The sequence below is a fragment of the Corvus kubaryi genome, unplaced genomic scaffold (assembly GCF_017639235.1).
Source record: "Corvus kubaryi isolate FWS band 111438036 unplaced genomic scaffold, C.kubaryi_AGA036_p1.0 split3-37304, whole genome shotgun sequence".
Classification (NCBI taxonomy): domain Eukaryota; kingdom Metazoa; phylum Chordata; class Aves; order Passeriformes; family Corvidae; genus Corvus; species Corvus kubaryi.
In genome coordinates, this window is record NW_024582087.1 from 641,831 (window position 1) to 655,264 (window position 13,434).

At 60.4% G+C, this 13,434-nt stretch overlaps 1 protein-coding gene across 1 annotated transcript in view; it reads right to left on the reverse strand.

Annotated features, from left to right (window-relative positions):
• Window positions 1-2,545: 2,545 nt before the first annotated feature.
• The window catches only part of LIN28A (lin-28 homolog A), an 11,526-nt gene continuing 637 nt past the window's right edge, over window positions 2,546-13,434 (reverse strand). Inside the window, exons 2-4 of the mRNA XM_042015360.1 lie at window positions 12,120-12,427; window positions 3,820-4,004; window positions 2,546-2,812 (exon numbers count right to left, since the gene is read on the reverse strand). Of these exons, the coding sequence (XP_041871294.1) occupies window positions 2,599-2,812; window positions 3,820-4,004; window positions 12,120-12,427 (707 nt within the window). The 3' untranslated portion in view covers window positions 2,546-2,598. The remainder of the gene's footprint in view (window positions 2,813-3,819; window positions 4,005-12,119; window positions 12,428-13,434) is intronic.

A 13,434-nucleotide genomic window follows, 5' to 3' on the forward strand; every position in this document is an offset into this window, starting at 1 on the left:
GACGAGGGGGCAGACAGGGATGAAGGGGCAGAGGCAGGGATGAGGGAACAGGCAGGGATGAGGGGGCAGAGACAGGGATGAGGGGGCAGAGGCAGGGATGAGGGGGCAGAGGCAGGGATGAGGGGGCAGAGGCAGGGATGAGGGGGCAGCAGTTTCCCTGGCACAGCCGAGGTGCTGGGGGGAGGCCAAGAGCCCCCCCGAAGGTTCTATTGCATTTACCCCGTCAGACTAAAGCTGTTTTCCTGAAGCAGTTTTGTACAGACCCCGTTGCTAGTCAAGAACTGAAAGTCCTTCCCCCCTCTCCCAAGAATAGACCACCACCTCACCGTAAACTACTGGAGCAGGGTGGGGAGCAGCTGGGGGCTGCTCTCCATCCCCCTCAATGCCCGCGTGCTGGGGGTTGCCAGGCTCCAGCAGCCTCAGCGAGGCCTCCAGAGCCCCCCATCCCTGGGGATGGAGTCGGTGCTCCCATCTGATCCGGCCCTGCCCCACATCTAAACCTATTGCTACTAAAAGCCAGCAGAAACTGCGCCCGGACGCCAGCACGGCCAGACGCCCTCCCTGGGAAGGCTCCAGCCACCCCCTGGGCTGCAAAGAGGAGTGTTCGTACCCCAAAACCTGGGATCCAGACTTTCCCCCAGCCTTGGTGAGTCAGCATTTGAGGGAAGCCGGGAAGAAGAAAAAGATGGAGCAGTTGCACCTCCCTTGGACTTGGAACCAGGTCCCTAATCCCGGGAGGTTATGGACAGCCAGCCCTGAGCTCAAGGGTGAGGAAGGGCAGGGACTGAGGGTAACCCTGTCTCCCAACACCCCCTGGTCACTGTCTGCTCTTCCTATGTCCCCCTTAATGGGCCTGGGACCCCCATCCTGACCCCCAGCCACACGGCACCAGCCTGCTGGGAGCCTGTGTGACATCCCAGCCCGTGGGCAGCAGGACTCAGGCACGGGGTGGACTGGAGTGTTCCCATCAGGGTGGCGGGGAGGGGACGTGTGAGAGTAAACAGGAGAGAGAAACAGAGGACAGTCCTCAAAAGCTACCTGGCTGGGAGAAAATCAGGAGTTAGGGAGCCAACATGGGCTCTAGCAGCTGTTCCCTGCCCATGGCACTGCCTGGCTTCTCCATCCCCACACATGGATCCACAGACCCAAATGCCTCCATCAGTGCATGGGGAAGGGAAAGAGACCATTAAAATACAGTTAAAAAGAAAACAAATCCCAAACATACCAAAAACACATTTGAAAAGCTCGACAACACGTCAGCCCACCTAGCAAACATCCAGTGAGGTAGATCTACACTTCCAATACAAACTTCATCATTTCTTTGTGCTGTTAGAAAAAACCCTCCTCTCTGTCCAGCACTGGGCTACAGAGGCATTTTATCCCTGAGATTGCTCGAATACCTGAGAATAAGTTGCAGGAATTACGTCCTTTCTCTCCTTTTTTTTTTTCTTTTCTTTTCTTAAAGATTAAAATATACAAAAATACAAGACCAGAATATTTATATTAAAAAAAAAAAAAAAGAACAACAAACCCAAAACAAAGACGACAAACAAACCCAAAGATACGTCATTCACGCACATCCTAGTGCAGCTTTCACTTGGCCTTGGCTTCGGCACGGCCGGGGGGCTCCCCGGGAGAAGAGGGGTCCACCGGGGCCAATAAATAAAGGCAAGACTTGGGAAGGGCTGTGGGGAGGGGAGACAGCAGCCACTGACCCGGGACAGCCTTGTCCCCTGTCCCTGGAGAGGCTCAGCCCCAGCGCCAGCGGGTTCTGCAGCGCGGCATGGGCAGGAGGATCAGAGGTGTTTCCCCAGCTCCACGTTCTGGATGCCAGGAGAAGCCTGAGAGGGGAAGAGCTGGCTACATGAAACACCTTGTGCTCTCTGGGCTGGCACTTGGGAAGGATTAAGGGGAAAAAAAGTGTTTTTCTTGTGACTTGCTCTCCCCCAGGCTGCAGCTCACATCCTACAAATGGGCGGTGTTAGTTCAGCCCCGAGAGAGGACCCATTTCCTCCCAGACTGAGTCCAAATCCGGGCTCTGCTGCTGTCAGCAACCGTGGAAAAACTAAATCCTCACACCTTCCTGAAAGTGAGAAGCCACAAGGAGCAGAGGGACCCACGGGACTGGCCCACGGGCATCTCCCTGGTGCTCCCCAAGCAGCCTTTCCCTCAGCCCCCCTCCCGGGGCAGGCACAGGAGCGGGTCCCCTGCAGCTCATCCAAGCTGTGCCGGAGCCTGGAGTTCCTCCCTGGGATGTTGCCCCTCTGTTCCTCCTCCCCAAGCCATGGCCGCCTGGCTTAACTTAGGAAAAGAATAAAGATTAATCAAATATGTTCAGGTTTTTTAGCGGGAAGAGGTGTGTTGGGTGCTGCCTTCCCCTGTTTTTGGAACAAGCCATTCTGATAATAACAGGGCTTCTCCCAGCCTGGGACTGGGGGGAAAGGTCTGTGCAGGGACACCGGGTCCCCGCTGCCAGCACTGCCACCTGCCCTCCCCAGTCCTTCCCCTGCCCTCCCTCCTCCGAGCCCCACGGCTGCCCCTTGCCTTGCCAAAGCCTTCTCACCCCGGTGGAAGCCCCCCTCTCCCTGCCACCCACCATCATTCCCGGGTTTCGGGGAGGAGAGCCGAGCTGTGCATGTCCTCCTCCTCTCGGAAGTAGGCGGGCTTTCCCTGAGAGCTGGGGGACTGCTGTGCTTTCGCTGGGCAGTTGGCGACCATGTGGCTGATGCTCTGGCAGAAGTGGCACTTCTTGGGCTGCGGCGGGAGCTTGCACTCCTTGGCGTGGTGGTCCAGCCCACCGCAGTTGTAGCACCTGTGTGAGGGGAGGAGAAATGAAATGAGGTGGGAGGATGCTGTGGCCATGCCTGGGAGCTATCTGGCTTCATAGACAGAGCTGGGCTCAGCTTTTGGGGTGGGTGGTGGCCACGGCCAGCTGGGGCTCAGTGGTGCTGCTGGTACCCAGGAGATGGCAGCAAACCCCTGCACTGAAGCCACACACTGGGGACAAAGTCGGGATGTTGGGGGTTCCTGCCCCTCTGGCTCCATCAGTGCCCTGGCTCCTGTGTCTCCAGACCCCGCTCCCGGGGTTACACTGCCACAGGAACGGGCAAAGGAACAACTCACATCCCCAGCTGTCATCGTGTGGGGACAGCCCCCAGCGTGGCTTCTCACAGGGCTGTGCCTTCCAGCACCCGTCCCATGGGTGCCACCTTCACACGGCAGCAGTGCAGGCAGAGGGAGCTGCCTCCTGTCCGTTTTAAATCCTGCACCCATGTAAGACGGCCACAACCCTTTTCTCTTTCCTTTTCCTTCACAATTCCTTTCTGATTAATCTAAAAACCTGTTTATGAGAACAGCTGAGTGGGGTGGACAGCATCCACTGGGAAAACTGGGATGAAGCATCCCCAGGCAGACGGGATGGAGAGGATGGGAGAGGAGAGGGGGGATGAAGGGCTGGCCAGAAACTTGCCCCAGGGCTCCCATCTCACCGTGGGAGACGCTGTCAGGACGTCCGGCTATTTCCTTCCCACAAGGAAGGGTTTCTCTTGGAGAAAATTACCCCAGCCCAGCACGGCTCCCCGAGCGAGGGGAGCGGCCGCCCGGGGTGTCCCTGACCTCTGCCCCTTCCCTGCTGCTTCCCTGCCCTTTCCCCACCGAGCTGCATCTGCCACTCATTAACCGCCGCAGGAAGCTGCTTTCCCAGAGGAAGGGTCACTGCCCATCCCACCGGACCCGTGCCCATCCCCGGGGTGCCCGGGCAGCTCCTGGTGCCCACAGGGCTCAGCCCCTGCCCCGGAGCAGCCCTGGCTCGGCCCTTACCGGTCTCCTTTCGATCTGCGCTTCTGGAGGCTCTTCCCTTTGGGCCTCCTCTCGCTGCCGATGCAGAAGACGCCCCCGGGGCCGGTCACCCGGATGGACTCCAAACCTTTGGATGATTTCTTGAAGGTGAACTCAACAGCTTCGCCCTCCTTCAGGCTGCGGAAACCCTCCATGTGGAGTTTGCTCTGGGGGGGCACAGGGAGAGGATGGGGGTTAGCACAGAGCTGGGATGTTCTCCAGGCACACCACAAACCCCTCCCGTGGCACAAGAGCTGCCCATGTCCCCTCTGCCTGTCCCTTGTTTTTGCTTTTTTTTTTAAATACAAAAGGATCTCGAGGCTTTGCACAATCACATGAACCCAGCTTGTGGCAGGACCTGCAGAAGGCCAGGAGGCTGGAAGCTGGCCCCCCCACTGCAGCTCACCTCAGTTCAAGCCCTTTAACTGCCTGCAGTAATTAATTAAGCAGCCATTTGGCACAGGATTATCACTGCTGGGAGCTTCTCCCATTCCTTCCAGGAACACCACATCAGTTATCACCACTCGATCAAACTAGGGGAGCCAAGAACAATCCAGGCTGGGGAGTGGGGTTGTGAGATGACAGGAAAACCCACTCCACTTTCAGGGGCTCTGTCTGTTTTAGCAGAACAAATCCCTGGGGAGCAGAGCTGGGTGATGCAGCGGGCAGTTCTTAACCCCCTGTGCCGTGAGCATCCCTGCCTGCTCTGCCCGAGGGCGGCTGCATCCCGGGCAGCAGTTCCAGCTCGGCTTTGCCGCAGCTCTGCTAGCGGAGCCAAAACGAGCACGAGCAACGAGTTCAGGGGAATTTGCTGGCAGAGGGAGGAGCAGCTCCAGCCGGCTGGGGATTCCCAACGCCTGCGCGGCTGCAGCAGGACCCTGCATTTATGAATGGAGCATCTCCCCCATTCATGGCCTGGAGAGTTCCCGTCACGTGGGCCGTGTTCTCCCATTCTTCCCGCACCGAGCCTCCGTGTGAACGCTGTACAGGACAGGCAGGCACGGTCTGCTCCCATCTTCACCCCAAACCTCACCAGGACCTGCGAGGAAACACCCCGTGTAAAAGCAGAGAGGGAAGAAATGGAGTTGTTGGGTTATAGGAGTGAATTTTTCTTGGCAGGGTCTTGCAGGGCATCCATGTGTCCGTGGGCACGTGAGAGAAGTGGCAACACAGCAGAGCTCAAGGAACAACTCTTGAGACCCTTTTTCTGCTGCTTTTCCCCTCCCTTTCTGTGTCTGGGGGTCCAGCTCAGGGTGGGACAGACCCCATGTGCTGGGCCAAGTCACCCCCATGCACTGGATCCCCTTCCCTGCTGGATGGGATCCAGAGTGGGCCACATGGGAACCTCCTTGCTCTCTGACCTGCTCCTGCTGCCTAAAGGGAGAGCCAGACCCTTAGCTCTGAGGTCCCAAATGACAACACGGACGTGACAGAGTCTCACAGCCACCTCTGCCCACCCAGGGCAGTCCCAGCACCACCTTCCCCTGGCAAACCCCCACCATGACCAAACACTGCTCCCCAACACCGACCCAGCTCGCCCTGTGCTGAGCATCCCCCACGCAGGAGCTCTGTGCCCAAAGCACCAGCACATCCCAGAGGTGCCTCAACACCTCGGCTCAGCCACCCACCCTGCCCCATCCCCAGTCTGTGGGGTGATTTGGGCAATGGGAGCTACCATGGATGGGGAATTTACCCCACTCCCACAGCAGCCACAGGGTTTAGGGGGTAAGGAGGGGCTGAGCATCACTCCGTGGCACAGGGGATGAAGCCAACCACCTCCCGTGGCTCCTCTCAGGACGTTTACAGCCCCAGCTGGCCCAGCTGTGTTTACACTGAGGGGATGAAAACTCCCAGGCGCTCAGCCCGGAGCTTCGGGATGAAGCTGAGCCGTGCCAGGGGGGACCCCAACGCACGGGCTGGGCCCCCCCAGCCCAGCCACACCTTGGGCACCGCCACCCGACTGCCAGAGTCCAGCTCTGACCACCCGTCACCCCCACCTCGAGGAAGAGGAGGGATGGGGCAGAAGCTGCCACAACATGACGGGGAAGCGATTTATTTTCCAGGAGCGGGTGAGGATGACAAGCACCCCCCCAGCCCCCTCCGCCAAAAGGCCAAAGGAAACGCCCTCTCCCCAGGGAAGGGGGGGGGACAGAGGCTGGGGCGCCCCAGCTCTCCCCCCCCCACCGCAGCCTTTTGATGTGAGCTGCAGAGTGGCTGGTGGTCCCTGCGCATCCCCCTGCCCCCTTCCCAAAACACACACATTGCTGGCATTCCTCTGTTATCAGATAGGTAATCAAACTGCAGCCCATTGAATTAGCTGCATACCTCCTGCATCTGAAAGGAAGGGGCCCAGAGCCCCTGTCCCACACCACACACAAAGCCGGAGCCTTCCCAGGCCTCCACACACCCACACCCCCCCCCCCCCCCAAAAAAAATAAAGAGAGGAAGGGGGGGATTGGAGCGAGCCGGGGATGCTGGGGATGAGGGGGAGCGCAGGGGAGGGCCAGGGCCGGGAGCCACCGGCCAGCGAGAACAAAGGGCCGGCGGCGGCCTCGCTCCCGCTGCCCAAATTCCAGGAGTTCCAGGCCCCGGCGGGGGGAGGAAGGGTGGCCGGCATGGCCGCGGGCCCTCTGACCCCCTCCAGCCCCTCCACACATCAGCCCTGTGCCCAGCTCGCCCGCTGTGGGAGAACTGGGGCTCGCCCGCTGGGTGCTGGGGTTTGGGCTCTGGGTCCCTTGGGGGAGCCGAGGGGTCAGTCTTGGGGGAGATGGTTTTGGGATGGGGGGTGTGGGGTGGCCCTGGGCTCGGGGTCACAAAGCATCGCCATCCCAAAAGAAGCGTAGCCTAACGCGGGGATTTCCTTGTGCCCAGAGCGAACCGGGCGGGACAGGGGACAGAGCAGCGCTTCACCCAGCGGCCCCCCCGGGCAGCACGGCGGGCACCTCTCCGCTCCTCCGCCCTCCCTTCCCCTCCCATCCCGCGTCCCCGGTTATTTACGGCAGACAAAGACGCAGCACGTGAGCGCTGCCCACCCCCCCGGCACTGGGTGTCCCCCCGGCACACGGGTGCCTTCATCTCTCCTCTTCCTCACACCCAGCAAATCCCTCATCACACATCCCACATTTGGACCCGTGTCCCGTCCCGAAGGGATGGCACCGTGGGGCGCCCCAAACCCCACCGCTGCCCCCCAAACTGCCGGGCTCCGGCTCGCCCCCACCCCGCCGGGCTCCCGAGGGGCTCGGCCGGCCCCGGGGTCACCATTGTCCCCGCGGCCTCCCCAGCGCGACACAAGGGGACGTTTATTCCCAGCCAGCTCCGGCCACTCAATCAAACCATCTTTGTGTCCAGCGGGGCCTGGGGCGGAGCGGCCGCTGCACCTCGGCTCTCCAGCGCCCTTTAAACTGAAATCCTTGGAAAACAAGCCGGGCTGGGGTGCTGGGATAAGGGCGGCTGCAGGAGCACCGGTGGCAGTGCCAAGCTGCGCCAGGGGTACGTCTGAGCCCTGCCTCAGCCCCGGGGGGTTGGTGCAGAGATAAGGAGGGCGATGCCTGTGGAGCCCTCGGGGAGAGCACAGGGGATTTAACAAAACATTACCAAGGCTTTCCACTGGCTCCCTCACCGTCATCTGCGGCAACATCCCTAAGGACCTCTCCCGATTTCAACTAAAATCAAAATAAAGATATTTTCCTGCCAAAGTGATGTTTGCTCTTAGTTTTCCACCACAAGTCAGTAAAATTAAACTCCAGATACCAATTCCGAGGGGAAAAAAAAAAAAAACGGCCTCTACCCCAGTTTAATCCATCAGTTTCCTGTCCTAAATCCTTTTAGCTCCTTTGGTTGTATTTTTCCCCACCAAAACCCTCCTGCACTTCCCAGGGGCAGCTAATTGGGATCAGTGGCTGCGTATTAATTTTGTGCCCCCGTCTTAAAGCAGGAACAGGGCCGGGAGCAGCCGCGCGTCTTCCGACGGTGATTTCAGCTCCATTCCGCTTATTCTTACGAGTAAGGGAATAAGGGAAAAGGAGACGTCGGAGCTGGAGCTGGGGGCGGCAGGGGCAGGGGCTCGCCAAGGCAGTGGCTCCATCCCAGCCCTCCCCTGCTCCTTCCGCACTCCATCCCGGGAGCAATCCCATTCATTTGGGCCATATTATCTAGGAGACCATTCCAGGGTGTTTTCTCTCCCTGGGGCAGGGAGGGGGAGCTGGGGGAAGGGATGTGCCTGCGGCCATCAGTTAATCTTTAGACAGAGACAGGAGGCTTTTTTTGTGTGTGTGTGAGCGTCTTGAGGGAGTTTCAGGGGTGGAATAAAGCCACTCTCTTTCACTATTTCCCATCAGGACGCGGCGCACAAGCGGCGCAATACAATTTCATTCCAGCGGTTATTTAAAAAAATCCACAAAACAAACAAAAGCAAAGAAATTGCTGCTACCCCTCTCCCCCCTAAAAAATCAGAGATTCCAACGAGCATTTCTACCCCAGGGGATCCCTGTGGGAGTTCCCTGCTCGTTGCAGGGAGGTTGGACAAAATGACCTTTAAAGATCCCTTCCAACCCGAACTGTGATTCCATGATCTCTTCCCCAGGGATGTGCAGCTCTGGTGCTCCCGGTCCCGCAGCCGCCCACGCCGGGGCCCCGGGGTGCCCACCCGGCGCTGGGGGTGGCCCTGGTCCTGCACAGCGAACACGGGAGCGCTGCACACGGGGAAGCAGGAAAAGTGCGATATTACCCGTGTCCCTTCAGGAGCATCACGGGTCCAACCCACTGACCCAAACAGCTGCTCCGAGCCGGATCCCCCGTCCCCTCGCTGCCCCCCAGCTCTGCACAACCCAAACCCCCTGCTCGGACCCTGCCCCACACCCCAGCACAGGGCGAAGGCAGCAGGGAAAGGCTGGATCCTGCTCCCTGACAGAGAAACTCCCTTGTGCCTCTCTCTCCTGCGCCGTCAGGGATGGAGCTGCCTCCAAACACGATTTTTTTAAAGCACCTCACGTCACGCTCACGTGGATGTTTATTTTTATTATCCTGGCCGCATGCACGGGGTGGCACAGGCACAGGTGGGTGACAGCCCAGGTCGGCTCAGCCAAAGCCCGTGTCCAAACAGCCACTTCCATCCCGTTCATCCCATCCCCTGCCCGCCCGAGCCGGGATGGAGCTGCTCCGCCAGCCCCGACCCCCGCCAGGCTCCCGGGGACGGCCGCACCCAGGGCATCACAGGGGACAGAAGCCCCTCCCGTGCTGGGATGTGCCCAGCAAGTCCCACACTGCCCTGGGCACTCGGGAAGGCAGGAGTGCCACATCGCAGCCCCAGCAGGTCTAACCACGGGCACGGCTTTAAGTCCCCGCAAGGACACGCTGGACCAAGTCACCAAAGCACCAGTGACCAACCACTGAGGCCGCAGCAACCACAGGGTACCCGCGGTGCCCAGCAGAATTTCTTGCTAAAATCATGCAAAGGAAGAAAAAAACAACTGCATTTATCGGGGATTTAGACCTGCTGGCTTGGAGAAACGCTTGGAAAGGCAGAGCCAAGCTGTGGAGAGCAAGGATTTCCAGGCACTGGACATCCTCTTCCCCTCTGTTCTCAGCCAGGCCCCAACCCCAAATCCCAGCCCCTGCTGGTCTACGCTGTTCCTCCAGCTCCAACCAGTGGCACCGAGCCTTGATTTTCTCCTTTTCTCCTTTCCCTCTTTCCATGTTGCCTTCCCAGGCAGCTCCACACTCCTGTAAGTGATGCTCAGAGCCCGGGAGCCACATCCCAAGGGACCACTGCAGCTTTGGGGTCTTCACCATCACCAGCCCAATTTCTGCCACCTCGGGATCCCTGGTTCCTCAGGGGTGCTGCTCAGCCCTTCGCCTCCCCGGGACGATCTGCTCTGCTCCTCTCTGCTTCATCCCTGTCTCCTCACAGCCCCCAAATGAATCCATCTCCAGTGTCCAGGGGAGGCATTTGAACCCAAATGCCTCATTTTTAGCTCACAATGCGAGGGAAAGGCAGCCCCAAGGAGCCCTGTTAGTCTCCTGTCCTGCCGAGATTTTAATCTCTTTGTGATCAGATAAAGGCAGAGGGAGATGGAGACGCGCTCCCTGCAGAGAGGGGCCATTCAGACCTGGTTCCTGTAATAAAGTGATTTAATAGATCTAAAGAGGCCAATTCCCTTCTTTCTCCCACAATTACTTCCTGTGGGTCATCATTCACATATGTAAATGAAGAGGGGAAGGAGCGGGTTTTGAGGGGCTCTGGAGTGTTAAGCCCCAAAGGCTGATTTGGGGCGCTGGGTGCTGGGCAGGGCACCCCGAGCCCTGAGCTTTGCCCCCCCGGCTTTGGTGGCTTTTGCCCTCGCAGCCCTGACTCCCTCCCCGGGGAGCGGAGCCGACACGGGCTTTTGGGAAGCACCCGGATGCCGGGAGGGGACAGCAGCGGGACAAGGACCCGATTCCCTGCAAGCCACCCAAAAGCAGCGAGGCCGCGGTGGGAGCTTGAGTTGGTCCCTCTCCAAGCAGAGGCCACTGCCGGGATGCTCCGCAGCGGGAGAGACACCGGGAGCACGTCCGGCTGTTTCTGCCGGAGAGCAGAGACTTTGTGCCACCAGCGAGCGGAGCAGGAGGCAAAAGCCAACCCGGAGGAGAAGGATTCTCCATCAGCCCAAAGATTCTGGTGGTGCAAAGCCCTTTGCTGCAGCAGGGGAACCCCCCACACCCCCGCGGCCCCTCTGCTACCCAAAATAAGCCGCTTTTCCCCAGAGTTCCCTGTATTTCCCAAACGCCACCATCCCTGGGATCCCACGGCTCCCCCGACCTTAGGAACTGGGGGGCACCGGGAGGCTGTGGGTCTCTCCGAGCAGTGGGATGCTCCGACAGAGTCCAGCTAATTCTCTTTTCCTGCAGGAATGTAAGAGCAATCAGGAAACCAGACCGTCTGGGGGCAATAAACCCCCAGGAGAAGGGCGGGAGGTTCTCCCCAGGAGCACTGGGTCCCGCTGTGCTACATTGAGATGCAAAGGCCCATTTGCTCTCTGGAGAGCACCAGGATCTGTTTTCCCTGGCTGATTTGGAGCCCTTGACTCCAAAACCGGCTGTGTCCTGGCCTGGGATAGCAGCTCCTACCAAGGCACTTTGCCCGCGCCACAGCCAAGGGAGAAGGGATGTGCATCTCCCCTGGCCATCATTCGCTTGCCGGGTTGCCAGACCTGCCTGGAGCATCCACTCGTGGGCAGGGAGTGAGCGACCCCCGGGAGCCGCCGCTCCAGGAGCTCCTCACACCCCCGGGGCTCAGTCCTGCACCCCCAGCCCACAGGATGGACCCAGTTTGGGGGGATTCGGGCCCACGAAGAGCAGCAGCCACTGAAGGCAGCTGGTCCAGGACTCCCCAGAGCCAGCACCACGATGCTGCTCTCAATCGTGCACGCAAAATCCCGCCGTGTTTGATCCGAAAACACCCGGGCTCCCTTGGCTCTTGGTCCCTCTGCTCCCCACCCCCACGGCAGCCGCTGTCCCGAGGTGAGGGACACCACACAGCCCCCTGTCCACACGAGCCGGCGCTGAGCCCCACATCCCCTCCCAGCGCTGGCCCCGCTTCGGGCACCATCCCCAAACCCCTTCCCCCAGCCCCCCGGGGGGGTCTCCCGGCAGATCCTCCCCCGAGATCCGGGGCGTTCAAGCAACCTCAGCCCCTAATCCATGGCTTCCCTCGGTGCAGGGTCCCCGACACGCGTGGGGCTTCCCCGCTCAGCAAGGTCAAATCCGGACACGGGACTGTCACTATCACACAGGATCCGTAGGGACACAAATCCGACGCCTTTGTGCCACCCGCGACTGGGACAAGGGGCGCGGGCAGAGACGCCCAGTCCCGGGATGAGCTCGAACGGGAGAACTCCCAGTCCCGCATCCCTGGCAGGCTCGGGGCTCCCGGGAGCGGCTCCCGGGGTAAAGCCGCCCCTTCCCCGCGTCCCTCGGCGCGGTCAGCGGCGTCCCCGCTGCGGCGCATCCCGCCCGGGCACCTGCTCCCCTGGACCGGCCCCGAGGGGCTCCTCAGGGAACAACGACGGGAAAATGAAATCGCTGGGGATCAGCTTACAGGGCCGGTCCCCGGAGAGGAGCCCCGGCTGCGGCGGTGCCCGCCCTTCCACCCGCCCCGGAACCCCGGCCGGGCGCCGGGCTGGGCCGGGGGAAGAAGCCACGGCCGCGCCTGGAGGCGGCGGAGGGGTCCCCATCCCACCCCGCATCCTCCGGAGGGTGCACCCCCGTCCCCTCCCCGGCACCCCACGCGGGGTCCGGCCCCGTACCTGGTGCACGAAGACATCGACGGGGGAGTCCAGGGTCGCGCCGCCCTTGGCGGTCATGGAGAGGAAGCCGAAGCCCATGCGGACATTGAACCACTTACAGATGCCGGAGCCGTGCAGGGGCTGGGACTCGTTCTCGGCCTTGGGCGAGTCTCCGGCCGGCTCCTCGCCCGGCTTCGCACCTGGCGAGAGACCCACGGAGCCGCTGAGCCGCGGGGCTGGGGGAGCCGCGGGTCCCCCCCGGCCCAGCCGCCCCGCACCCAGCCGGGCAGCCCGCAGCAGGAACCGCAAATCCTGCTGAGGTGCCCAGGCTGGAAAATGCCAAAAAAATCCCCAACCCCCCCAAAAAACCGACAGAGAGGTGAGCTCTGCCTCCACGTGTGCATGGGGATCACCCCAGGAAACGAAGGGGGCTCCTGCCAGCACGACCCAGGCAGTGCGTGGAGTGGGAGCCCTAAATCCGTTTCTCCATCAAAAACGTTAAAAACGAAAAAAAAATTTAAAAATCCCAGACACACACACAAAAAGACCAAACAAGCAACAGCAACAAAAAAAGCCAAATTGTTTTTCTAAAATCAAAATATTAAAATAAAAATAACAATTAAAAAAAGGGGTGGGAAAACGCCCCCAAAATACCAACCCGAAACCCCCCTGCCCCCAGCAAGCCATGCTGGAGAAACTCTCCCCTGCCGTCAGCATCCCCCCTAGCACCGTCCCCCCCCGCTCCCAAACACCCCCAGCAGCCGCCACCGGCCCCAAACTTCTGGGGTCATTCTGGGGCTGGAGGGGGGGATGAAAAAAAATGATAAATCCCCCCCTGCGAGCCCCCCAGCGCTGCGCGGGGCAGAGGGGCCCGGCGGGCCCGGCCGCGCTGCCGGGGCGCAGCGGGACTGGGTGGGCCGGGGTCGGGGGGGTCCCTGCGCCCCCCAGCCGGGCTCTGCCGTCGTTATTAATAATCGCGGAGCCGAGGCGGGCTGCGACAATAATATAACTTAACCTGCAAACTGCTGGTTGGAAACAGACCCCATCCCGACACTCGCTTGCAAATTCCGAGTTGTGGCTGTTACCGCCTCCTCCCTCCTCCTCCTCGGCCAGCTTTGAGGGTATCAGGCCAGCCAAAAAAAAAGGAAAAAAAAAAAAAAAAAGGAGGAAAAAAAAAAACCCAACAAAAAACCCCGCTTAGACCCCGCCGGGAGAGAGCCGGGAGAGGTTTGACTCCATCTTCACTCCAACAATAGGGGTGGGAGGGAGCGGGAGGGTTTTTTCAAAGGCTCCCAAATTCTCGCAGACAATAGCAGCCCCCGCCCCCCCCCCCCCC